The sequence below is a fragment of the Epinephelus fuscoguttatus genome, linkage group LG3 (genome assembly GCF_011397635.1).
Source record: "Epinephelus fuscoguttatus linkage group LG3, E.fuscoguttatus.final_Chr_v1".
NCBI lineage: Eukaryota > Metazoa > Chordata > Actinopteri > Perciformes > Serranidae > Epinephelus > Epinephelus fuscoguttatus.
The window spans coordinates 32,855,097-32,881,112 of NC_064754.1; the positions used below are offsets into that span (position 1 = coordinate 32,855,097).

Sequence of the window (26,016 nt, forward strand, 5' to 3'; positions counted from 1 at the left end):
ATCTGAAGCTGTACTATCAAATGGCAAAAAGCCCCAAAAAATAATCTTTAAAAAAAAAAAAGAGAGAGAAACATGCCGTATGTGTGTACAGTCAGGACTGCCTGCCGACACTTAAGGGCAGTTAGTAGCTGCAGAGTGGAGCCTCAGTTTTCTGACAGTGTTATGGACTCTGTGTATGAGCTGATAATCTTGCCTTGTTTAGTGATTGTCAGTCAGTCAAAACATTTTGTTTTCACCAAGTTTATTTTGTACGAGGAAAGTAGGTTTATAAATCCCTTTGTTTCCTTTCATCTACAAGAGGTGTCATTGTGAGCTGTGTGCACAGAGCAAGAAACACATGTCGACTTAAGTTTTACACCCTGTACCAAGTTTACAATTATAGTATGCATTGCAGTGACAGTTTATGTAATATTAGTTTTTTATAGACTCCTCATTTCAGTGACTACCAGCATGCGCACAGCTGTAATTTAACAATACCAAAGAATGACAAAGGTCCTATGCAAATGAGTAATTACAGGCCTCTCAGTTTGCTAAATAACGACTTTAAGATATTTGCTAAAATACTTCCAATACACCTTGAAAGAGTGGTTCCTGCATTGGTCCATTTTGACCAAGTGGGTTTTGTAAAAGGCCGTCATGCCTCAAGTAACATGAGAAGGGGCGGTCATAATATCGCTGGATACAGCTTTGGTCCTATATGTATGCAGTGGATCAGAGCCCTTTATTATAAATCACTTGCCTGAGTCAAGGCAAATGGAATTGTGTCTCAGCCCTTTGAGTAACCAAATCAACATCAAGGCAAGGATGTCCAGTTTCACCAGTACTTTTTGTTTTGTCACTGGAACCACTTGCTTGCACTGTTAGAACTAACCAACAAATTAGTGGTGTTAATATGTATGGATATGATTTCAAAGTAAATTGTATTTGCAAACTCAGTGCCACACTTATTTGACCTCAAAGGAGTGTGGCAATTTTCCGGGACATAAACTGGAACAAGAGTGAAGCCCACTCCACTCAAGTGTGTGACTTTTCCAGCACATCTTGATGCAACTCAGATAGTTTAGAAGAAGGAGGGACTGAAATATCTTTGTATAAACAGGATTTCCCCTATTGAAAACATTTCGAAGGTAAATGGTCCCAAGTTGATTAAAACTATTAGAGAAGATCTTACTAGATGGAGAACACTTCTGCTGCCTTAGTGTGGCAGAGCGGAGATGATCAAAATGATTTTTTTTCCCCCTATGATTTCTTTTATGATTTCTTCAATTCCATTAAGAAATACCTGAATTAAGGTTTAAAGAAATTAAAAAGCTTTTTATAATGTTTGTCTGGGGGAATAAAAAACCAAGAAGTGCTGTCAATAAACTTAGAAAGCATAGAAATAAAAGGGTTAGGGTTAGAAATACTTGAATATATTCATATTATTTGGCCTTTAATGGCAGATACCTCCTGCTTTGGACCTATCATGAATATTGCAAGATTGGCAGCTGGATGTAGCCAGGAAAGAAAATTATTGATGAGAGTCCAAAGCAAATATCCCTCTCTTCTTTGGTACAAGGGTTAGTATAGATATTAGGAATCTAATTATTACTTCTTCATGTGGTATAGCAAAGGCAATACAAAAGAAATGTGAAATTATGAGAAAATGGCGCTACTTCTCACGTGATTTATTTCTTCAGTAAACATTTTCCTCATGAGTTTATGGTGTCAATCGTCGGTTTCAAGTCTTCAACACAACACAGGGTTCATTTAGTGAATTTTGGTCTCATTTAGAATAAAACAGATGATAAAGCAGGGATTGCTTTAGGCTGTGGCTACATTGTATGGCGTGCATGGTGTCCTCGGGTTCTCAGATCTCCTCGCTCCTCCACAGCTCCACTCTCTCGTCCGAATATGGTCACTTCTGGCTCCAGAAAACATGATGGCAGCGACCAATATTCCATACTCGATGCTTCGAAACGGGAGTCAACAAACCAGTGGGTGATGTCACGATGGCTACATCCACTTCTGTTTGTGGCCTTATCCTCCTGTAGAGGACTTTAACTCTTACTCATCATTTGTGTTTCAGTCATAAAGCAGGCCCCACAATTCACTTTTTTACGCAAGACAGTATTTTAAAGTTTCAGTATCGTGTCTTCCTTAATTTGCCCAACATCAGAGGAAATCTCCATGTTCTATAAAAGAAACAGGAAGTGTAGCAATATCGCGGACCAGAGAGGCAAGACTAAAAATATACAACAGGTCAAGCTGAGGTCAGTAACAAATGTTTAAAATAGAAGTTACTACAGACCTATAACAGCCTGTAAGTGTCAGACAGGAGAGTGATTTTGGCCCCATGTGTGTGTGTGATCACGATGGAGGGTTTCTTAATAAATACCAGTAGAAAAACAGACAAAAAAATACAGCTGATGGAATTTGAGAGGCGCGGTTCCCCACAGAAGCACCAAACATCATCTCCTTAGACGAAACCCGTAAAAGTCTGTGCTGGTGTGTGTGTGTGTGTGTGTGTGTGTGTCTACATCTTCTCGTATGTGAGTTCATGTCCGCAGGTGGTGCAGGTTTTCTTGTAGAGGTCCTCCTCTGGATCCACCACCTCCTCTGGTCCGTACTGATGCTGGTGAACACTGGTGTCTTTGGTCCACATGCTGCTCCTCACCGCCCTGCGTAGCTCTGACACACACACACACACACACACACACACACACACACACACACACAATATGAAACATCCACATGTTCAGACGTTATCAATATGATGCATCCAAATGCTGATGTTTACACTATGCCTGAAACAGGAAACTAACCTTTGACCTTCTTGTTGAAGCGTTTTTGTTTCTGCACCTCTCTGTTCTCTTCCCTTGTCTCTTTGGCCTCCTCTAGAGCCTCCTCTGAACCCCACACCTCCATACTTCTCTTCTCCACCTGGGTGCCCCAACAGGCACAAATACATAGTGCACATAGACTCATTAAAACATACAGCATAACGGGGGTTATTTGTGGCTTTGATTTAAGGCTGCAACTAACTGTTCAATAAATTACTGATTAATCTATCAACTTTTTTTGATTATTTAGCCTGTAAAATGTTCCAAGACTCCGAGGCCTCTCATTTCCTAATCTTACTTTATCAGAGCAACAGTTCAATATCAAAAGTGATTCAGTTTACAGTGACATAAAACAAAGAAAAGCCATTTCTGTTATATTTGACTACTTGACATGTCATCGCAGCACTACTTTGGTTTGTTTGCAGCTTGATAATCTCTTATTATTTGTACATTGGTCTTAAAATCCTCTTTCAATGCTTTGCAACATTTTGAGCAATCATCACACATCTGACCTCACAGGGACATGTTTAAAACTAAATTGCAATAAAAGTCTCCTTTATTTTTTTAATCTTATGTGATTTTCATAATGCAGATAGCTTACATGTTGTCAACAAGAAAGACAAAATAGATAAAAACACAGAAGACACAATGAAAGTGACTTTTAACCTCAAATAGCAAAACTCTTGAGAGGAAAAAAAATTCCCAAAAGAAGCCATACTTGCAGGTAAAGGTTCTGTATGCAATATTCAGAGCATGAATTCAGCAGCAAACCACTATTTGTTGTGTGTGCACTCACACACACACTCAGTACCTGTACTTTGAGGTAGAGCTTCATGTCCCCCCAGCGAGGGTTATGGGGGTTTTTCTTCAGTATAAACCTGAGCGGAGGCTCTCTCTTGTCCAGGTCACAGTCCTTCAGAAGGAACTGCTGCTTGGCCTCAGTTCTGGAGATCAGCTTATGCTTCTCGTCATTGTCTCTGAGAAAGAGAGAAGCTTCCACTGTTACTCCATTTAATTGTTTTTCAGTCAATGTAATTGTAAAAAAAAAGAAAAAAATTGGGTATGATCTAAGGAGAAGCAGAAAACTAAACGAACCCTGGGTATCTGCAGGTTTCATAAGTTTTAACACTACCTGATTTAACACTAGGATGAATAAGACCAAAGACAGCTGGTTCTCTTGTAAAGAGCTGCAACAGTTGATCTATCAGCAGTTGCAATTGCTTAGCTGTCAACAACTGAAGTAATCGCAAACTAATCTGATAATCAGTTATCCCTTTAAAATAATTTTTCAAGACAGAAAAAATCAAAATAATCTAAATCCAGATTCTTAGAGGTTTTTTACTCCTCTATGACTGTAAACTGAATATCATTGTGGAAGAAAACAAAAACTGAGGATGTGATGAAAACCACATATTATTGGCAGACATTTCATATTATCCACAACCTCGTCTTGTAATAATCAAACACGACCCTCAGCGATAATATCCGCTGTGAGGGTCCAAAGGACAGAGGGATTGGGTTTTATAAATAAAACTGAATTGAACTGAACTGAACTGAACTGAATTGAACTGAACTGAACTAATACAACTTCATATTCAGGGTGCAACGATAAGAGATTTTCATGGTGCAATATCCACCTCAGAAAATATGTGGTTTTACACTATCAAGGTATTAAACAATTATTATAATTATCAGTAAGGATGAAAGGGATGACACTGAAGGGTTATTTTTGGTTGAATAAATAATTAATTACTATGATTAAAATTTGAAACCATTTTTTAAAATGGTGGTATGATAACCATGAACTAGCATTTCAGAGTACACCTTAAAACTGGTATACTGCTGCAACCATATTCATATCATGGAAGAGAGATTTCAGATATTGGAGGAATCATTACAGTCTAAGTGTGTGTGTGTGTGTGTGTGTGTGTGTGTGTGTGTGTGTGTACCTGCAGTTGTCACAGACATGCAGGTCAAAGCTGTTGCTGAGGTACGAGTCCATAAAGGGTTTCTGACAGTCATCACACACCAGGTAGTCTGGCTCAATCACTGGAGCTGTAAACAAAACACACAAACACTCAACACACTTGCAAATAGGCATGATGCATGCATACACACAGCACACAGCACACACACACCTGGCTGATGCACAATTTTCCTGGTCCTCTGCTCTTCCTGTCCGTCCTCCTCCTCCTCGATGAAGAACCCGGCACCGGAGTCGATGGTCTTGGAAACTTTGGCCGAAGTTGCGCCCTCGATAGCGGACAAAGGGCGGCTCGCTAGTCGGGCTTGTCGGAGCATCAACGCTCGCTGCCGGTTCCGCTCGATTTTAGCCCGCATCGCTGCAGACAGCTCGGGTTTAGGACTCTGCTCAGGTCCGGGACCGGCAGCGTCCACTTCCTGAGACTCTGACAGATCCATGCTGCTCTCTCAAACAGAGATCACAACACAGAAATAAAAGACATGACTCTGTAGGCAAGACGAGTCTTTTCCCATTCAAAGTGCGGCGTTGGACTGTTGTTACAAAAGCCACTGTTGTGTGCTTCCGGTTGCTTCTTCTCTTTTTTTATTTTAAAGCTGTAGGTGCGTTGCTGCCACCTACTGGTTGGGAAAAGGAAGGACCAGAAACTTAATCCTACTCTGTGCAGCAAAGGTGTAAATGGTCAGTACAGTCATCTGATCATATCCAGTACTCAATCTGACTGAATGATGGCTCATACAAACTGGATGGATGTAGGCTATTTTTTGAATTAAAGGATGAGTTAACATTTTTTGAGTCTGTCCTAAAATCTTACATTCACATGCCCATATGTGCCTCGAAATAGTTTATGGTTGTTGCAGTTGTTTCAACTGTTCATACCAGCCACAAAGATGGAGGACAAAATCCACAGTCCTCGATTTCACCAGACCTACACCTGGACGGGGATTGTGTGTTTGTTCATGTTTCTACAGCTAATTTCACACACTGCTGGACCAATCAGCCTAATATTTTGTGTCCACATCCATGATTGTGTGCTCAAGGGTGTCCCATGGTTGCAGTGATTCAGAAATGAATGGCTGGCACTGTTGTCTCAAAGCAAAAGAGTTCCTGGTTCAATCCGTGGAGGGAGCCCCTTTGTACAGAGTTTGCATGTCTCCCCTTGTCAGCGTTGGGTTTTCTCCGGGTACTCCAGCTTCCTCCCACAGTCCAAAAACATGCAGGTTGGGGATTAATTGGTGACTCTAAATTGTCTGTAGGTGTGAATGTGAGTGTGAATGGTTGTCTGTCTCTATGTGTCAGCCCTGTGATAGTCTGGTGACCTGTCCAGGGTGTACCCTGCCTCTCCCCCCATTGTCAGCTGGGATAGGCTCCAGCCCCCCCGCGACCCTCAAGAGGATAAAAGTTTAAGAAAATGGATGCATGGATGTTTTGTACTATTATTGACCACTGACTCCTCACTCCTTGACTGGCCAGTAGGGGCAGCAAATCCTTAACAAAATTATGTAGCAAAAGTAATTTCTGGGAATCAATTAGGCTAATGTATGGCTAGAATATATGTATGCAGAATCTGTCGGCAGCAGGATAAGATTTTGCTGTCTGAAGCCTTTTGGTTTCTGTTCATAGTCAGTTTGTCCAATCCAAGGGCAGAGCAAAAGAGGTGGAACACAGTGTTGTCTGGACCTGTCTCAAGTTACTACGTGAACTGTAAACAGTGAGAGGTGCACATAAAGAGGAAGTCTTGGCTCGCCGGCTACGCCAAATCTCCCAAAATATTGGCTGTTGCCCTCAGAGGCTTATTGTAGCCAGACTGATGGCTGATGGATTCCAAGACTAAGTTAAGGGTGATAGAATGGCTTGAATCGATTCACCTAGTTCATCTTCTTCCCTAAAGGATGTAGAAAACCTACCCACAACTGTGACATTTTCATATGAGAGAATGGCACACACACAAAATCTGTCCCTATAGCTCATTGGTTGGCAGGCTCAGCACAGTGAGTAAGTGTCCTCAGTTGTCAGTTAGCAGAAACAGGGATAGAAAGCAGACAGGTGACCACGTCCTTTATTGGAGTCCACAGGTGTCCACTGAATCCCTGTTGCATCATGCTGGTCATGGCAGCGGGCCATGCATGCTGCTGTAAGAGGCTTGTGTCAAAGTAAAGCAGATTACATCCTGATAGATGACACTGCAAATCTGATCGGGAGCTTGAGAGGCAAAGTGACCTGACTTTTTAAGTAGTTTGTTAGATCTAAAATGTCCTGTGACCCCAGCAATTACACAGTTACCAAATTATTCTGTGTAAAAGCAATACTATAATAATTGCAATCATTTGAAGACCTGAACCCAAATTTATGAACAACTCCAAACACCAACAATGAAAATTTGAGGTTTCATTTATTTTATCATATAACACTTTATACAGAGGTGAATGATATATGGTTTTTACAGTATAATACACATTTCAAGTAGTACATGAATATGATTCCATACTTGCATAACGTACAAGGGTAATACAAAAGCATTTTACCATTGTCATGGTATTCAAACTGGTGAAGGATGAAATCTTACAGATATTTCTAAATGCACTCATTCATGCACACATTCCTCACATTCACATGATCCATCAAAGCAAGAACGATTTAGAGGTCATACTATGCAGACAGTCTAAGTCTGGAGCCTGACGATAGAAGCTGTGTCGAGGTTAAACTACGTGCTGACTATGAATACACACAGGAGCTTATATACAGTCTGACATTACAGTTTATAAATTTGTATACACATAAACACACAATGAAACATATTTTAACGTTGCCAGATTTGGGGAATAATTTAGGTAATTTTTACGGAGGATAAAATCTTTTCATTTTCACTTGGACAAAAAAGTTGCAATTTATGACCACATACAAATACAAAAATGGATTTGGTTTACAGTAACACAAAATGTGATTTTTAACCCTTTGGGAGTTTTAAACTGATACTGCAATCTGGAATATCAGATCCAGTGACCTAAAAAAATGTCAATGGTAAATTGAAAGAAACACACTTGCAAAATTATGTTTGGGAAACAAAATATAGAATATAAGCTCTAGAAATGTTTGGTCAGGTACTGTTTTTTGTTGTTACGAGTTTGTACTGCATAAGACTGCATACTTTTATTGAACATTTCTCCAACACTGATGGAGCTTGTTGGACATTGTTGGGAGAATGAAATATAAATATTGCTCACATTAAGTTGTGCTTCATATATCTGATATACAAAGCAGGTGACGTAAGGAAACACATTGTGCGTATGAGGGGAGTGAAGCAATTCAGCATGCAACAGTTGGTTCAACGCCAGTGATAGCACACTTGGTGGGACAGTGAGGCATTAAAAGGTGGAGTGAGTAGTTCTGGAGAAAGACTGTCACCCAAACAAATTCACCCCTCCTGTCAGCCTCCCTCTTGCCTCCACAAGCCCCTTTTACACTGCCTGTTCAAGGCAGGAATATTGTGCCACCTCACAATTCAATATAAATGGAACAATCGCAGAATTGGGGGACAGAGTTGTCTCGCCTCTGAGCTGGGAACAGAGGTAGTAACAGCGCTGATATGATGTATGTATAAATGGGACAGTCGGCAGGACGGGATCATGGGCAGCACTGGTGTGACGTTTTGATCATGAGTTATGCATGCGATCCACTGCAGGAAATTTTAAAGGTAGCTTGTAGCAGTTAGCGGCTAACTCAAACAAGAAGAACAGTGGCCGACAGTGCCAATGGCAAATTCGGAAAACAATGAGGTCCGGGAGCAGAGAGCCGCCATAAAACAGAGACGGTAAATGATTGTTGATGCCAAGGTATGCCATTGTTATTGTTTATAAAAGTCTGGTGATGCATATGTTACGTGTCACAGAGGTCAACACTGCTGCATTAACATGTCACACCCATCACACCTCTTTTGATTCCACAATGCCAACATGCTATTTAACATCACACACGGGAGCAGCATGATGCTGCAGTTGTTTGGTTCTGTGTAAAAATGCAAAGGCAGTGTAAAGAAGGGACTGCATAGCAGCCCTATAGTGCAGTCTCTGTGTAAAAAGGGCTGCTGCCTTTCTCTTCATACATCCACGGGCACTTTGTTTCCAATTTTCAGAGCCGAGGTTTGTTGTGAACACTGGATTTTTTTTTAGCCCATACACAGAATAGACAGCTAGTGGAACATGAGGAAATGACAAAATGTGTATATGATCACTATCACTGGCTGTTTAATGGGTCACCAATATATATCTGGCTCAAATCAGAAGGTATGTTTCATTCTGTCTGTTTTAAGGACAGTTTGACTTTCTCATTAAAAGAAACAAAAGAAAACCCACAAAAAAAAATCAGCTAGAATTTTGCAAAACCAAGAGAAAAGAAATGCAGTAATGGTAATGGAAACTTTTTTTTTTTTTGAGTTACAACACTTTTTTATTGTCTTACTTAGTAGTTGTTCAATATTTTTTGAAACCTCTTCTGAAATTTTTTTTATTAGATTAGTTGATGAAAATACATATTTGAATGGCAGAAACCTATGGTAAATTTATCCATACTGCAGGACCCTAGTGATGTGAAGTTACATGCTTTTTTTTCTCAGCATTATTTTACCATAAATCAAAAAGAAAGAGGGATTAGAGGAAAACTAGAAATATATAAATGTCACAAATTATGTCTTTGCAGCAGCCCAAATTTTTGTTTTAAAAAATTATGGGCCTCTTTGATGCTTCATAAAATATTTTTTCCTAAGATTTCAGCCTCTATGTCACACGCTTAACACAAGAAAGTAGCATGTGAACATAGCAGTGCAACATGTTATACAGTACATGAGTTGTTTTACATCAAAATATTACACAAGAAACTGCACAAGTGCGTGTCACATGTTGCACTACAAGTGCAACAAGTGGTGGACTACTGCATCATCTACTGGGTAATGTGACACTGACTTGTTTATTACATTTTTATGCACAAAATCATCCAGTTTTAGTCAGGATACTAAAGTAATCTCCCTCTAAAGTGGTGCATGTAAAGGCAGACAGACAGACAGAAAAAATCATGCTCACAAGCTTATTATATGAAAAACCTGAAACAAGAAAGTTGGGATATTTTGAGCACGATAAAACATCTCAGGTCCATTCTATCTGTGTATGCGCTATTGTAACTATTTAGCATTTATGTATCTTATCATAGATATTCATGAATGGGATGTAAAGTAACCATTTCTGCCAAATATGTCCTCAAATGTACGGTATATGAACACGTTATTAACACTGGATATTTCTCTTTCAGTGACACAGCAAAGCCATACAGGAAGTGGAATGAACATATTTAAGATCTAAAGGTATATAAAGCAGCTATCACACGTATGTGTTGCCTTGGGCCTTTCTGTTTTTTTCCCCATGACATTCAGCATCTTTCCAGAGCTTTGTGGCCCCATAAAACAACACAAAAATAAAGTCTCTTTAAGCCCACATGTTCAGTTTATATGCTTAACTTGGCTGCTTGCATGAGTAGCGGAGGTACTTCTTATACTGCCACTCGGTCCTTTAGTTGAAAAAAAAAGAAAAAAAAAACATCCTCTGGTGATCTTCAATTCAAATTTCCATCGAGGTGGTGTTCACAAATGTTGTCCTTTAGGTTTCAACCAATAGCAGCTACTGACTGTAGTCACATGGTACAAAAGAGAGGAGTCCCTCCTACTGGGTGGCATTAAGTCCATTTTTGATATACAGACTTGTAGAATGCCACTGCTGAACAGCTGTGATGCACCGGTCTGAATTTTAAGCGTTGATTTAGGTCAGTGCCTCTGCCTAACTGGCATCCACAACTGTGGGTGTGTTTGGGTGTGTGTGTTTTTTTTCACCTGTCACTTGACTGTGTGTGCGCATTTTCTACTGTGTATGTAAGTGAGACTGATAAAAGACAGCTTGTGTCTGTTTATTTTCACTCCTATAGTAAATCACGGTACACGTGAGCGCATTTATGCTTAATTTCTGCTTTGGGATACTCAGAGGGTGTTGCTCGCTCTCAGATGGTGACAGGACAGATGATCACTTTGTCCTCCAGCATGACGCTGACAATGAGGAATACGAAGTAGAGCAGGAACATCAAAAAGCCCAGGAACTTGCTCATTCTCCACTTGCAAGCCGCGATGGAGATGATGACAAAGAGGAGCATGAGGAAGAGAAGGACGATGGCGCAGAACAAGCCATTGCTGCTCACCTCCACCGGCTTGAAGTCATTGAGGATGTTGTAGAGGAGCCAGGGGAACGGCAGACTGGAGGGAGATGAGGGAGCACAGCAGAGAAGAGTTTTATTTAGGTTATCTATGTGTGAGCTTTATTATGAGAGATGAACAGCAAAAAATGCAGGGTGCACTCACCCCACAGTGATATCAAAGATGTTGGAGCCCACAGAGCTGGACACAGCCATGTCACCAAGGCCCTTTCGGGCTACAATTACACTGGTGATCAGGTCAGGGATTGAAGTGCCAGCAGCTAAAATGGTCAGACCCATTATCTCCTCTGTGATCCAGAATGTTTCTCCAACCTGAAAGGAAGAACACGTTGCTTAATGTTGCACAGCTGAGTTGACATGGCTCTAAATAGTTGCTAGTCTATTTTGATAGACTTTCAGTAATTTCAGTCTTTTGCTGGCATCATTTTACAGACCAAACCAACAAACAAACAAATAAACACAAAGCAAACAGAATCAAACTGTAGAGGTATTTGAGGTTATCATTAGTAGAACTGTGACAAGGCAAGCCCAGTGCAAGCAGTGCTCCTACATGTGCATCTTTTGAAAAGCATTGTCCTTGCTTTTGGTATTTCTGTACCCATGGCAGCTCAAACTGAGGTAGTAATATTTTTGTTTAGTAAGCAAATCATCTTGGTCAGTAACCCTACATGTCAAACTATGACTCTCTTGGTACCCCTTCAGCATCAGTTTTGGACACTCTGGGATGGTTTGTCAATTTACGCTTGTCTTTTCAAAATTAACTTCAGTTTTCACAGAAAATACACAGTTTGCGCTAATTAAAATTAAAAATCTGTGTTTTTAAATTCACTTTCTTATGTTTCAGCAAAACAAGCATGTGGTTAGGTTTACAAAAAACATCATGGTTTGGCTTAAAATCAGTATGTTATTTGCTAATGTAATGTAACTTCATATGACATACACGACACGTCACCAGACATACGTCACTAGCATAGTATCCCACACATATTGGGACACGAGGCTGATTTTAAAGTCACTTGACTGACTTTTGGTTTTACACTAGAAATGAATGGCAGTCTCCTGAGTGAAAGTCCAAGTTTGTTTGACCCATCTATTTCCTCTCCCACCCACCCTATGCAGACTTTCTTGCTCTTTATACAACGGCAGTCATGCAGAGCTTCAACAGTGTCTCATACTACTGTTCAAAGTTGCCTCAGTGTCAGAAGTTAACTAAAGAAATCACACATCTTGTATATCATCTTTGCTTTGTGTTCATACACTGCCACTTGAGGGCCTAGTCCACATGTACATGGGTATTTTTGAAAAACAGGGTTTTTCGTCTTTCTTTTTGAAAACAATCTGTCTACCCCCCCAAAAAATCTCTGTCCAAATGAAAATGCAAAACAAACAAACAAACAAACATAGCCAATAATACAAAGAAGGAGTAGAGGAAGAAAATCTTGGCTAATCAGAAGACTAAAAAAGCTATAACCTGAAGGCTACGATGCTGCGATGGTGCATAATAGCAAGTTTATATATAGTACTGTCGTCTGAAGCCTCTGTTCTTCAATGTAGTGGAAAAGTAACTGTGTATTTATGTGTAAACCTGTGAAAAGTCCTGTTTGCAAAGTTAGAGCCAGCACTATTTTAGCCACGCACATCATTGCACAAAACACGCTTTACTTGTGACGCCTCACAAATGTCATAGTGGTGCATACTCTGATGTTACAAGTCAAGAACTCTGTTTTTAATATTTGCATGGCAACACTGAAAACTTTCTGAAAATCTACACCCTGGAATAAGGGTGTCACTTTGTGTTGAAAAGTGGTGGGCACACAAGGGCTGAGATGAAGAAACATTTTTTTAAACAGTCTTCAACATATGCAATTGTAGACAATGTCATGGTGGGTTGGTATGAGGTCAGAGAAAATAATTATGGCAGGTCAGAGAAAAAGTGCATCTATAGGGCACAAGCTAGGCTTCAAATGAGTTTTACTAATGGTCCATTTTTACTAAGCTTCATGTCCTTATGTGTGGACAGAAGACCAAAACACACTGAAAAAGCTTTGTTTAAAAAAACCCCAACTCTTCAGGAGGTGAGACCTTCTCCTTTTATGCCCCACTGTCTTTGGCTCAGTGATTTAATAAAACGTATAAGACCATTATCATCTCAGCGACATGCTGAGACAATCGTGATTGATCACCACACATCATCACTTCATCCAACATTTTGTGCTTTTATTGAACTTATGCTGAATTAAAAAATCAGGTGTGTCTCCTCAGTGACCTTGCACACATGCCCTCGTTGCATTTGCGCTGTTAAAATAGAGCATTACAGGTTCATCTGGCTGTGGATCAAGGCAGATTAGTTGGGATTAGCTGCTGTGGTCACACATTCAACACCCCGACTGCTGCACTGACTCACAAGAAAGGCCTCAGAAATAGAATAGAACAGACAATGGAGCTGGTGTATGAGACAAATAGAGGACGCGTGCGTGTGTGCATTTGTGCGTGTGTGTAGTACCTGGTGAGCCCACCACACCATAAGGTAGGAGAAGAAAGCAATCCAAGAAATGGAGCCGAGGAAAGTGATGGGGAAGAACTTTTCTGAGGTCTGAAATGACAAAAATACAAAATTTAGTTTATTTATTGCTAAGTCAAACAACTGGCCAACAAGTCAGTCAATCAGTCAATCAAATTCTAATTCAGCTTCTCTCATGATCCAAAATACAACAGTTAACATCAGGTGAGAAATAGAAACTCATCATTACAGTATTTGTAGTGGTGTGAATAGAAGATTTTTTTTAAATCACTAATTGCACTGTATTGTAACTCTGAGTTGCTTCTATATGTTTGTACACATGAAACACACTGTCCATTGTGTGTATCTGTTGTCACCTCTCTCCTGACGTCGGGCAGTGTGAGCCACAGTGGAAGGACAATGGGCATGACGAAGAGGTAGGTGAGCTGTTTCCTGGTGGTGTCGGGCCAGGCAAGGCTCAGAGGCTGGTCTTCATCCTCCTCTTCCTCACCACCCTGAAGAGGGAGCTCATTACTTCATCATATACATTTACATAATATTTATACATTTTCCATTATGCTTTAAACGTATGGTTTAATGGAGCTGTACGTGACATTTAGTATGACTATACCAGCTAAGAACTATTTGCTATGTAGAGTGATGGCGTCCTGAGCTGAGAGTGAAGTCACACTCCCTGTGTGTGTGTGTGTGTGTGTGTGTGTGTGTGTGTGTGTGTGTGTGTGTGTGTGTGTTGTAATCTGAGCTTCTTTGTTGTTATGATGGATGGCTGCACATGCATGTTAGTGCATGTCAGTCCCAATGTGTGTCCAGTCCCCCCATGTGGTGTCAATGTTAGCTCTGTCAGCACTGTGTGCCCTGTTAACACCATTAGCTGCTAGCTGTCTGCTCAGTCACTTCCATGTTGAGAAACATGTGCAGACAATCCCAACCCAGACTCTGAATCATAGCTACGTATATGTCCTCATGTCTCATACAGCTCCTTTAACATGTAAACTTGGGGTAAAGCTAAAAGGTAAAAGCCATACCTCGTCTCCTCCCGCAACACCGTTCATGGGTGGTGTGACTTCCACTGCAACGTTTGAACTGTTGGGGATGTTTTTATCAGCTTGAGGGAAGAAAAAGAAGCTAGATGAGAACAGCGTTTGAGGAATACGTTCAAAAGTAGTAATTTGAAATAAAATTATCTAATGACATTAAGAGAAGAGCTTAAACTTAGTACAATTTCTTGGAGGTTGTGCCTGGGGAGCAGCTCCTACGTTGAGAAACAAAATATACTCGTTATTTTCCTGAGGTCATTCTCACAAGTGTAACACAGTATCAGATGTGTGCCCCTTGATAATGATTTGATCTAATGTTACTGACAAATCAGTCAGTTGATAAATACATTCACGAATGTCAGTTCTTGATATGATTAAGAAATCAGATAAATCAGATAGCTGGATACACGTGAAAGGCAGTAGAGACATTAAAGGCTCAGTGTGCAGGACTTAGGGGCATCGATTGGAAAATGGAATCTGATATCCGTAACCATGTTTTCATGACTTTATAATTGCGTGAAAATAAGAATCGTTGTGGTTTCGTCAGCTTAGATTGAGCTGTTAATATCTACATACGGAGCAGGTCCTCCTCCACCGAGTCCGCCATGTTATTCTACAGTAGCCCAGAATGAACAAACAACACAGTGGCTCTAGATTGGGCCATTCATAAATAAGCAAATAAATAACAAAAATATGAAATTTAATGGGAAAATTCTAACATGTCAGAAACACTCCTGGCAGTAGTAAGTTACATAAGCTCACATTTGATTTTAAACTACTGCACTGTGTCATACTAACAGGATGCTGAGTGATAACTTCAGCCATACAGTTTAAAAAATTAGGGGAAATCAAAACAGTCCTCTCAATGAGACATAAAATGTGTTCTCACCGTTCATCTATCGATAGCCACAGTTTCTAACTGATTTCATAATTGATTTGTCACTTGATATATCAGCTGATATTTGAGTGGAATCCCATAGTTTGACTCGTCACCGTTACTCACCTACACCGTTGGCAGCTTCTTCTTTACATTTCTGCTTGGCCATTTTGTGAAGGATCGATGCCTTCTCTTTGAAACGAGCTGAAAACAAATGAGACTCAGTCAGTCCAGCATCGTCTCCTGAACATTTGTGATTAATAAGCAAGTATACATGCTCTATATAATGGGAGAAATATGTATTCCCACTGTCCTTTGACTACTTCCGACAGGAAAGAGGTAAGGAAATGCAAAGAAGTGGGGAGTACATAATCTCACCTCAACCAAACACTTGTGTGTCCAAAAAACATTTTTCGATTAACCCTTAATTGAATCGTAAACGTGATCTTTATCAAAGCTGATTAACTTTGTGAACCATGACAAGAAAACAGACATTTAGTTTTTCATTCTACCATAAAACTGGACATGCTGTCTGACTCTATGTGAGGGAATATAACATTTATATCATTCATGTCTATAGTGTATCCTCCTGTGCTTATTTCACAAGATTTTACCTTCATTTTCTGTTGCATTTCAGTGCATGTATGTGTATTTATTTATTTATTTTTGCTTACCCATACCTTCATCACTGAGAGGGTCGAGAGTGTGGATCATGAGCTGGAAAATGCTGTTTCTCATCAGTGAGTTGTGTAGAGAGGCGCAGCTGCCTTCCCTCTGCAGCCTTGGTTTGGCCTTTGAAAACAGTAACGCAAATACAGAAATGTTTGTAGGCATGCAAAAAATTGAATAAGTAGCCTACATGCTTGTATCACATTTTCCATCATTATTATTAATCAACGAAAATGCTAAATAAAATAGGTGGAGAGAAAAAAAAGCATCTTAATGAGCAGTAGTTTAAATCCAAACTCAGTTTTCAGAGTTTGTGTCATATCTCTTCTGCAACTCAAATTTCTCCCTAGGGTGCATGTAGATGAAACACCTTTCTTGTAACATATGTTATGGCTGGCACAAACAGCATACTGTAGATATAAGCAGGCACATTATAACATGACCTGTACCATAGAGAAAAATGAAACTCACCGTCAGCTTGTTCTCATCATCTCCAGGTACATTTACCTTTAAAAACACAGAGAAAGAAAACAACATGTAGATACAGTATAGATGTTCTTATGTATACACAAAGTGTAGAGACAGTAACACAAACACATGAACTACACGCGGTCCAATACCTGCAGGAAATACTATATCATTTCATTCAATATTTGTTCTGTGTGGTGTTGTTGGATGGCATTACTAAATGGTGGGGAGGGGAGAGATGAAAATAAAGCGGTTGTTACAGAAACATTCCTGATAATGTCTTTATGTATTTATTAATTGATTTTATCTTTATTTGACCAGATAAGTCAGTTGAGAACCAATTCTCATTTACAATGATGACCTGGCAATGCCTGACATCCTGTTTACTCAACAGATGTACACTTCCACTGGAGAAGACAAATACACTGTCCCTTAAGTTCTGCCAGTGTGTGTGTGTGTGTGTGTGTGTGAGTGAGAGAGAGAGAGAGAGAGAGAGAGAGAGACGACCTCTTCCTAACAGTGGAAGTGAACCAGTGCCAGAGGTTTTGGGTCTTGTTTCAACACGAAGGACAGACAGAGGAGGACTCACACTAATCTCAAACCCAGCCATTTCTTCAGAGGACATATACAGCACTGTGGTGTCACCACATTAAGTGGGGAAACACGCACACGAGCACACACACACAAAGTCCACTGGCTGGGACAGAGAGTCTGTGGTGGTTTGTGAAAACACAGAGGTGGTTGAGGTTTGGTGGGGAATCAGGGGTTTGAAGATGTTCAAGAAAACAGATGGGAACATAATGTGTTGTGGGTAGGTAATTAAATGTTGATGAACTGCTCTCATTTGATGAATTTAGCAACATTACAACTGGAACCAGACTTCGCCACACAAACTATCCACTATATTAACTAGTAATTGTCTCTGTGGCTTTCCTGTAGAGGTTTGTTACAACACACTGAGAGTGACCACACTATGATGATCTGCCCTGGAAAGTAAAAATCCGCAAAGTATGACAGCAAGCAAGCTTTTATTAAATGTTTAGATGACATTAATTGGATGCAAGTTTGCCCCATGAAAGCTGGGCAAGAAAAAAGAAAATAACTGACGCATAACTGTGACCCTGACTTATACAAAAAAGTCACCCACCTTCAAAAATCAATACACGTTTAGACTGACGGCTATTAATATAAGAACTTTAGATACTTATGCTTTGGTTACAGATGAAGTAAAACAGGTCAGTCAGGAAATCTGAGCAGTAAGGTTGCGCTGTAATGGGGAACTGAACCATGTGTCTTATTCAAAACTAATGATGGTCTGACAGACTATTTATATTCATATTTCATAATCAGTCCTCATAAACCACAACACAGCTTGTCAAACCATTCAGTCACTTTTCATTTAATTAATTTATTTATATTTGAACATGTTCAGGGAGACGCTTTTGCACTTTTGTAATTTTTTGGCATAACTAAGAAATACAATAAATGAAATTCCAAATCAACAGACTATCGTTGTCTTTGTCTGCTGCTCGAAAGCTGAGCATTTACAGTGCCAGATATTTTAAACTCTCATAACAGATTCAAAGTCATTTCTAACCTCACTAAAGAGCTGCAATAGCACTATTTTGTCTGCTGTGAATTTTCCTTTGTGCCTTATCTTTTTCCTTAAATAATGCTAAACTTAACACTGTAACTTTTCACAAACAATTAACATCACACTGCCTTTTTCTGCTCATCCTTAAGTGTTGTTAAAGAAGCTATTTGAGGTATCTGACCTGAAGAGCACAACTGAGGCGATCACAAACACCAAACAGAGAGGTGGGGGTTTTGTTGTTGACACGTTTTCATGATGTAGGCCCCAGAGTTTGAGCAGATAATCCCTTTAGCTTGAACCTGACAAGACACCTGCTCCTGTTATGGCAGCTAAAGCAAGGATAAAGATAGGAGGTTCTTTTTGTTTCACTTCTGTGAACTTGTTAACATGTTTGTCCAGATTTGTTTGTGTGAGTGTTAACTGCTTCAGTTGCACAAAGACCCTCTGGCTATTCTTGTGATACTGTTTTTATTCAGCTGAAAATTTACATACTGTAACATACATCTGCAACTGTTTAAACACAGGATATTATCTTATAAACATGTGACTAATAATCTCAAAGTAAAGCTGGTTTCCTTTCACTGAAGATGGAGGTATTTCATTTTGGTGTTTTATGCTTTTTCATCAAACAAAATGAATAGAAACATTTAAGTAAAATAAAGAGGAAGGCACCTGTCTGTATTATCCATGTGAGTGCTGAGCAGCTCTGATGGCAGCAGCCACTTGGCATGAGTTCATGTTTGTCAGTGCTCACATGGCTCCTGAGAGCTGCTTCATGACAAAAGACATGTATACCCTGCTGTAGAACCTGCTGAGGCTGAAACTGGATTTTAATTTTACCAATCGCACCACAGTATACTTACATATTTGTTGTATTTTGTAACATCTTTGTATTGGGCATGACATACTGTAACTTATTCAAGAAAAAAAACTGCTAATCTTTGTCACCTTTGCCCTTATTTCACTCAGCTCTCATCTCCACTCTGATGTGTCTGTGAGGTTAAACGCCTCCTCTGGTTTTTACATGATGGCTTCTCACCAAAAATGAATCCAAACAAGTTAAGTGATTTAAATCAAAAATCAGACCATCCTGCGAATCTATTATTTTGCTTGTCATTTCAGCAGGTTGCAAGAAATCATATGGTGCACATATAGTTTAACTATAAATTAGTCAGACTTGAAGAGAACAGTTAGAGAATAAAATAATCAAGAACGACTTTTACTCTCAGAAGCTAGCTTGTCAAGAATGTTAGGTAGTGTGCAACCATTTCTAATTTGACAGAACAGACTACATTTAAAGATAGGAAATGAAAGCAGGCAAGTTTTGCCACTACACTGCTCATATCTATCATATATACAAATTGCATCTGTTATAAAGTGGCATTTCATATTATTATTGTCCCAGTTCAATATTTGATGCACTTTTTTACAGTTAAAGAGAATGAATAAGCCCCAGCTTATTTCTTTACAGTGCATGTTTCTTTTTACTGACTTAAGCAGAGCAGGTCGACACAGGCCATTTTTAACAGCTGTAAATTATGAGGCATACTTTTTAAAATGCAACATTAAAATGTTCTCTTTTGGGTCAGCTTGGATAATAGCCATCCCAACTATAGTAAATAACACTTTAGCATCAAAATATATCTAGCTTAGGAAGTAAAGAGCTATTACAAGCAGCTCGTGGCTTGTTCATGTTACGGGTGATCTGTTCAGGAGAGGACGAAAGCCTCAAGCTTAAATGATTTTGTCACTTTTGACTGAGCTTGTGTTCCAGTTCAGTGGTCTCATCCCTGCTCCAGACAAGAGCTACAGACATGGGAAGACTCCAATATCGTAAACCCCTGCAGATTTACACCAAACTTTCCTATAATCCTAGCTATCATTGTCACCTGTCACCACTGAGGCGCCTTTTTTTCCCACACATGTCCATCTCCATTCCTCTCTTTTTTCTTCCTCTTCTCTCTTGTCTGTCTTTCTCTCTGTGTCCACCTGACTGTCCGAGCTGTGGGACTTAGCCAGGATTAATCACCGCTTTTAGACCTGTACTTTTCAAGCCTGCGTGTGAAGTCCTGCAGCAACCTTCACAGGTCACCGTGCTGTCAAACATTCCTCTTTCGCTCTCAACATCCTTATATAATTTTTATATTCAGCTGCACAACTGCTCATTCTGGCAGCAGTTTCATGGAGAAATTCCAAAAAGCATTCAGTGTCTTGCTCAACAAAACACCTTAACAATAGTAGCTGAATTTTTGTACAGTAGATTTAGACCACAGTGATCTGACATTGCAAAGTCAGACTCCCAGAAGAGAACCCACTACATTGTATGAAACGTCACTGTCAAATACAGGTTTTATCATTTCAGATTTAATTTGTTGGATAAAAACTTTATGAGGTTGCAGATGCACCATGCTGCTGATCCAGGTCTGATATTGATGATTGCAAGAAGAATTCAATCATTTCGTTAGAGCTCTACAGAGACTGAGTGGCAGTGTGCTGGGCTGTATGTTTGCTGTCGTCACCGCAGGTAAGCAGTTGATAAGGGGATCAGAGAGGATTGTCGTCTTTAGTGCCATCAGCAAGAAAACCACCATCTTCTCTCCTGCCCCTCTCTACATAGATACTGTAGTTACTGTATGCACCACCTGAAACACTCACAACCGTGCACAAAATAAAAACCACACCACAGTAATGAGCATGACTGCAGGCTGAGGAAGTAGCAGCCAGGCTTTTTTTTTCTCTCAGTGATCTACTGATTCCTGCTCCCCCAGGGAGCATCTGACTATTATTAGCGGCTCTAATGCGATTGGAGAGTATTTACCCTCAGGATTATCAAGCAGCTACCGACACATGAGGGCAAGGCTGTTGGACATCAAGTGCTGGACGACAGAAAGAGAAAAGCTGTTCTTGGGTTGAGGTGAGGCAGCCTGAAGAACAGCTGATTCCCAGAAGGGCACAAATGTCAAACAGAGCTCCTGCAGCAACACTGATGAGCACTTGAATACACTACATGTGCTCACAGGTTCAAAACTAAAAGAACATGAAATATATAAATGTTAATAAGACATACTACACAGGCCTGATGATGCATTTGGGGCCTGGCGGAAAAAATCATATTGTGATTGTCAGTGACTGATTGTTATTGACTGAATTACAATGAAATACAAAAATGTTAAAACAAGTTTAATGAGAATAAATATAACAAAAGACACTGAAAAGCACTACATTAGCTATTACTCATACATTATAAGGAAAAAAGAACTATAGGATAGAAGCAAAACAATATAGATTTACTTCATATATTGTGATGTCCAAAAAATAATGCTCATAACTTAAAAACCCCAAAAGAAAAAGCAAGTCATGCTTCTTGGGAAACAGTTTTTTCTTGTTTACAGTTACCTAAGCATTTAATGGGCGGAGCTTTAAAGCAGACCATATTGGAGCCTGTTGATCATGAGCTCATCTGTTCCTGAAAACGTGAGAACGTCTTTTGACTTGAATCACTGCCATAACAATAGCTGGCTCCTTCTAAGAAGTGTTTTCAACTATTGTTAGTATCTTAAAGGTTCAGTATGCACTAATGGAGAAAGATAATTGATTGTTGAGTCTCATTCCCAGATCATCAAATAACAACAACCTTAGTTTGGTGGTTGGACCAACCCAAAGTGTCGGTATTTGACGAAGTGGGAAGGAGACTCAACAATCTCTGGTCTCTCTCCAGAAATACGTACCACCTAAAAAACCCAAAGAACCTAAAAAAACACATAATGTGTAATGAATATTTCCAGACAAACAAAATCCAGATCATGTGCACTGTATACGCCCCTGAGGAACTGGTGATGGGTGATGTCAGTCTAGGCTACGGGCAAGCTGCTCTAAGATCAGCCTACAGTAGATCTTAGCATTTGTCACCTGAGCGCCGTATGAGATTACAACATCAGAGAGCAACAGATCTGACTCCAACTGCACACACAGACAGAAAAAGGACGGAAAGACAAACGTGAAAAACAAAATGGCGTCTTTGTGTGTTTGCACTGCATCATCATTATCATCATTTCCCCCCCTCTGTCTTGAATCTGCTGTTCTGAACACAGCAGCGAGCAGCACAAAGAGCACTCCAAGCTAATCTCAAAATTACCCTTCCCCATCATCATCTTCCGGCTGATGTGAAGTGATTAGTATAATGATTGTGAAGTGATTGGTACTGCAGGGGTGTTGTCACTAGGTCAACTTCCTGTGAGTATGATATACTCACATTGTGACCAGATGTGCAGACGCTGTTACGAAGAAACAAACAACACTCGGAGCTAAGACCTTCCTCCAGAGACAAGAGACCACTTGTTCTAATGTCAGGGTGAGGACGAGGGGAGCTGAAGGAGGAAGCGTGCTGATGAGGTTGAAGTTATGCTACAAGGACTGCTGGACTAATTTCGCTGTTTCTCCTGCTTTTAGGATGCTCTCAGAAGTCCATCTCAACCCTCTCAAAACTCGGTCAGTTTCAATACTTGTGCCAATATTTGAGGTATATTTTCATCAAAATGTTAAATAATCTAATCAACACATTTCTCAAAGCAACCAGTGTAATTAAAACTTGGGCTTATTCAGAAATGATACACATGAAACCACTGTGACATGACTTACTCCTGGCACGAAATCTAAAAATAAAACCTGATGAGTTAGTTCAACTCAAACTGTGCATGGAAAGTGATTGCCTCAAACCATTTAAGTTTAATAGCTCAAACAATTTAACCTTAAAAAATATATTTGCTTTGAGTCTATGTAACTCAAGTATTTATTGTTGAAGTAACTTAAATAATTAAAATTAATATCACTAATTTCATTCAGTTAATTGAACTTATATGTAAAACTATAATGTGCTTCTATTGTCACTGTGAATAAGTTATTTCTAAATTGGATAAATTAAACGGATAGCAGAATTTTAACTGAAAATTAAATCGATTTTTATGAGTTCAGGTCTGTAAAGTTCGGACCACACATTGGACTTGCATGGCTCAAATGCTCAGTAGCATCAGAAGTTATCAGTGATGAGTAGCATGTAGGAAGAGACTCTCAGAGGTGATTTTAAATGAGAATAACACTGAAAACTTGATCAAAACCCTATGGTAAAGTACAGTAAATTAAATCTAAAGCAAATGAATGTGTTCTTTAACTAAAGTGTTCTAACATTAAATGTCTTTTGCATTTTAATGAGTCCCATTCTGAGAGCCTTACTAGACTGTGGTCTGGACTTGGTTACTAAAAGTAGTGACAGAAGTTGAGGCCTGGTCCCAGACTTAGTCAGCACCAAGAGGCTGCAGTCTGGCTCTGCGTCTGGCACCATCTGAGCTGCACAGGTGGCAGGTTAAGACAAATCTTTATATCCTTCCAGAAGTGAAGTCAGGATGGTTTGGCTGCCTGATTGAGTGCTGTTTGTTCAACAACCTATCTGCTTCCCAGAACAGAAGCACTACTATTCTCAGGGTTAGTGACCATGAAAGGTTCACTCTGTGATCTTTTTCATTGTGAAATGCAAATGCTTTTCTCAGAACAGTCATCAACACACTGACACTGATGAAAACCAGCCAGCTTTCCTTCTGAGAAATATCATAACCCCGTCCACTCGTCAGAAACTCATATCAAGAATCACAAATGTTCACTTAAAGGAAAAAAGAGCTGTGTGTCATATTGTGAATCTTAATTTTTTTTTTCAACTTATTTTCATTAAATTTTTCCTGCATTAAAATTTGAAACTTCTTGATAGTTGTTTCTGATCGGGATGCTCCTTCAGTGGATGGAGGGGTTGATCAGTAAATGACAACATTGTGTGAAATGTATGGGTGGATGGATGAATGTAAGGATCAGCTGTTGGCACCCAAGATGGGGTGAAAGCATAAACTGTGTAGAGAGGATGGATGGATGGATGGATGGAGTCACGCTCACCTTTGGTGCAGTCTCCAGCTCGTCCACCTGGTTGCTGCCCAGGAGGGATTTGATGACAAGTTCTACTTTTGCATTGAACTTCATGAACGTCACGTAGCAGGTGTAGCACATCAGCAGGCTAACACTTTCCCTCAGTGTGATTTGATTATCCAGAAAGAAATAGATGAGCATGAGCAGGCCAATGATATAGAACGAGACGTCTCTGAACAGAGGCCACCAGGTGAGGTTCAAAACCTCTTTGGAGAACAGGGCGCACATCCCAATCACAAAAAGGATGTTGAAGACGGCCGAGCCCACGATCGTACCAATACCAACGTTACTGTGGGAGACGAAGACTCCTATGACGGAGGTGAAGAGCTCTGGGGCTGAGCCACCTGCTGCCATGAATGTGGCTCCTGCTACATCATCAGAGATCTGCAGCTTCTCTGTGATGACAGTGAGCGCAGGAACAAAGAACTCATCGCAGACGATGGCTAAGGCTATGAACATGTACAACATGCCAAACATATGAAGAACCACATAGCCCTGGCGTCTCTCCTCCACGCTGAAGTAGTCCGTTGGGTAGTCCCCGTGGTTCATCTCTAACATATCTGATGATTTCATGGCCACCGGTGTGTCTTCTGGTGTGGTGGAGAGGTTGTGGTACTGCAGAAGAGTTCTTTGGGGCACTGCCGACTCCGCTGAGCCCTCGGCGGACGATTCCAGCTCCTTGGTCACCGTTGTGACCAGCGACAAGGCACTCCATGAACAGAATGTGCAGACTGCCACCATACTGATAATGAAACCTAGAATCCGTCCAGGCCGCAGCTTTCTTTTGACGCCATGGTAGTGGTGCCTGGTGCAGCTGCTGTGATTGCCCAGAAGAGGCTCAGAGCTGGAGGAAGCCATCCTATCTGGACTTCTTATGGGTAGCAGGAAATCCATGGTGTTTGGCGCAGGTTGTCAGGCAAAGTGGAGGAGTCTGGAATCCCCCCCGAAGCTGGCTCGGTGGTGCTGGTGTCTACGAGGGTGGGGGTTTGACAGGCCGCGACGGTTCACCGATTTGTTTGCATGCTGCTTCCCGGGTCTAAACACAATGGGAGCCCTGCAGTCTAATTCCAGGATCTAGCCCATTCAAAGGCTTCCTCATATTACTCCCTGCAAAAGAGAGAAAAAGACAGTTTAGAAACATAACTATAAAGTCTGGTTAAGTCAAAGATAACATTTAAGGGTAAGCATCTTTATGATGTTGTCCTCATTCTAATTTTTTCCACTTACAGGCCTAGTTACTATACATGTCTTCAAGTACAAGTACAATTTTAGAGGCTTGTGCATTACTTGAGTATTTTTATTTTCTGCTGCTCTGTAATACTTCTCCACTGCATTTCAAGAGGGAAATATTGCATTGCCCACATGTTACTGCATCAGTAATAATAACCCAGCAATACAACCCACATTCCAAAAAAAAAGTTAGGACCCTTTATGAAGCATAAATACAAACAGAATGAAATGATCTGCAAATCCATTTGGACACAGTGCAGTGGGGGAAACAAGTATTCAACATATCAACATTTTTTTAATTAAACATACTTCCAGTGCAGTCATTCACATTAAATCTAGACTAGCCATTGGTATTAACTCAGTAAAACTACACTAATAAAGACATCACAACATTTCAGGTCATTAAAATTATGGGCAATGAGGCAGAACGACTCCAGATAAAAGTGTTGCCCACATTAACTGAAATTCACTTGTACTTGGAGAAGCCTTTGTTTGCATTGCCAGCTTCAAGATGCCTCCTGTATGAAGACACTAATGTCTCACAGTGTTCAGGTCTTAAAATTTTGAAGATTTGAGGGGTTCCGCTTGTATATTGAGAAAG

At 40.2% G+C, this 26,016-nt stretch overlaps 2 protein-coding genes across 2 annotated transcripts; both read right to left on the bottom strand.

Annotated features, from left to right (window-relative positions):
• Positions 1–684: 684 nt before the first annotated feature.
• xpa (xeroderma pigmentosum, complementation group A) lies at positions 685–5,355 on the bottom strand. The gene is made up of 5 exons (XM_049572740.1): positions 4,961–5,355; positions 4,772–4,877; positions 3,634–3,799; positions 2,805–2,922; positions 685–2,670 (listed from the first exon to the last, which is right to left on the bottom strand). Exons 1-5 carry the CDS (start codon positions 5,241–5,243, stop codon positions 2,516–2,518), a joined length of 828 nt encoding a protein of 275 aa, XP_049428697.1. The 5' UTR covers positions 5,244–5,355; the 3' UTR covers positions 685–2,515.
• A 4,234-nt stretch (positions 5,356–9,589) lies between these two features.
• slc24a2 (solute carrier family 24 member 2) lies at positions 9,590–25,079 on the bottom strand. Its single transcript, XM_049571457.1, has 10 exons — positions 24,156–25,079; positions 16,628–16,663; positions 16,168–16,279; positions 15,614–15,691; positions 14,793–14,825; positions 14,599–14,678; positions 13,930–14,067; positions 13,556–13,645; positions 11,198–11,364; positions 9,590–11,092 (listed from the first exon to the last, which is right to left on the bottom strand). Exons 1-10 carry the CDS (start codon positions 25,077–25,079, stop codon positions 10,843–10,845), a joined length of 1,908 nt encoding a protein of 635 aa, XP_049427414.1. The 3' UTR covers positions 9,590–10,842.
• Positions 25,080–26,016: the final 937 nt, after the last annotated feature.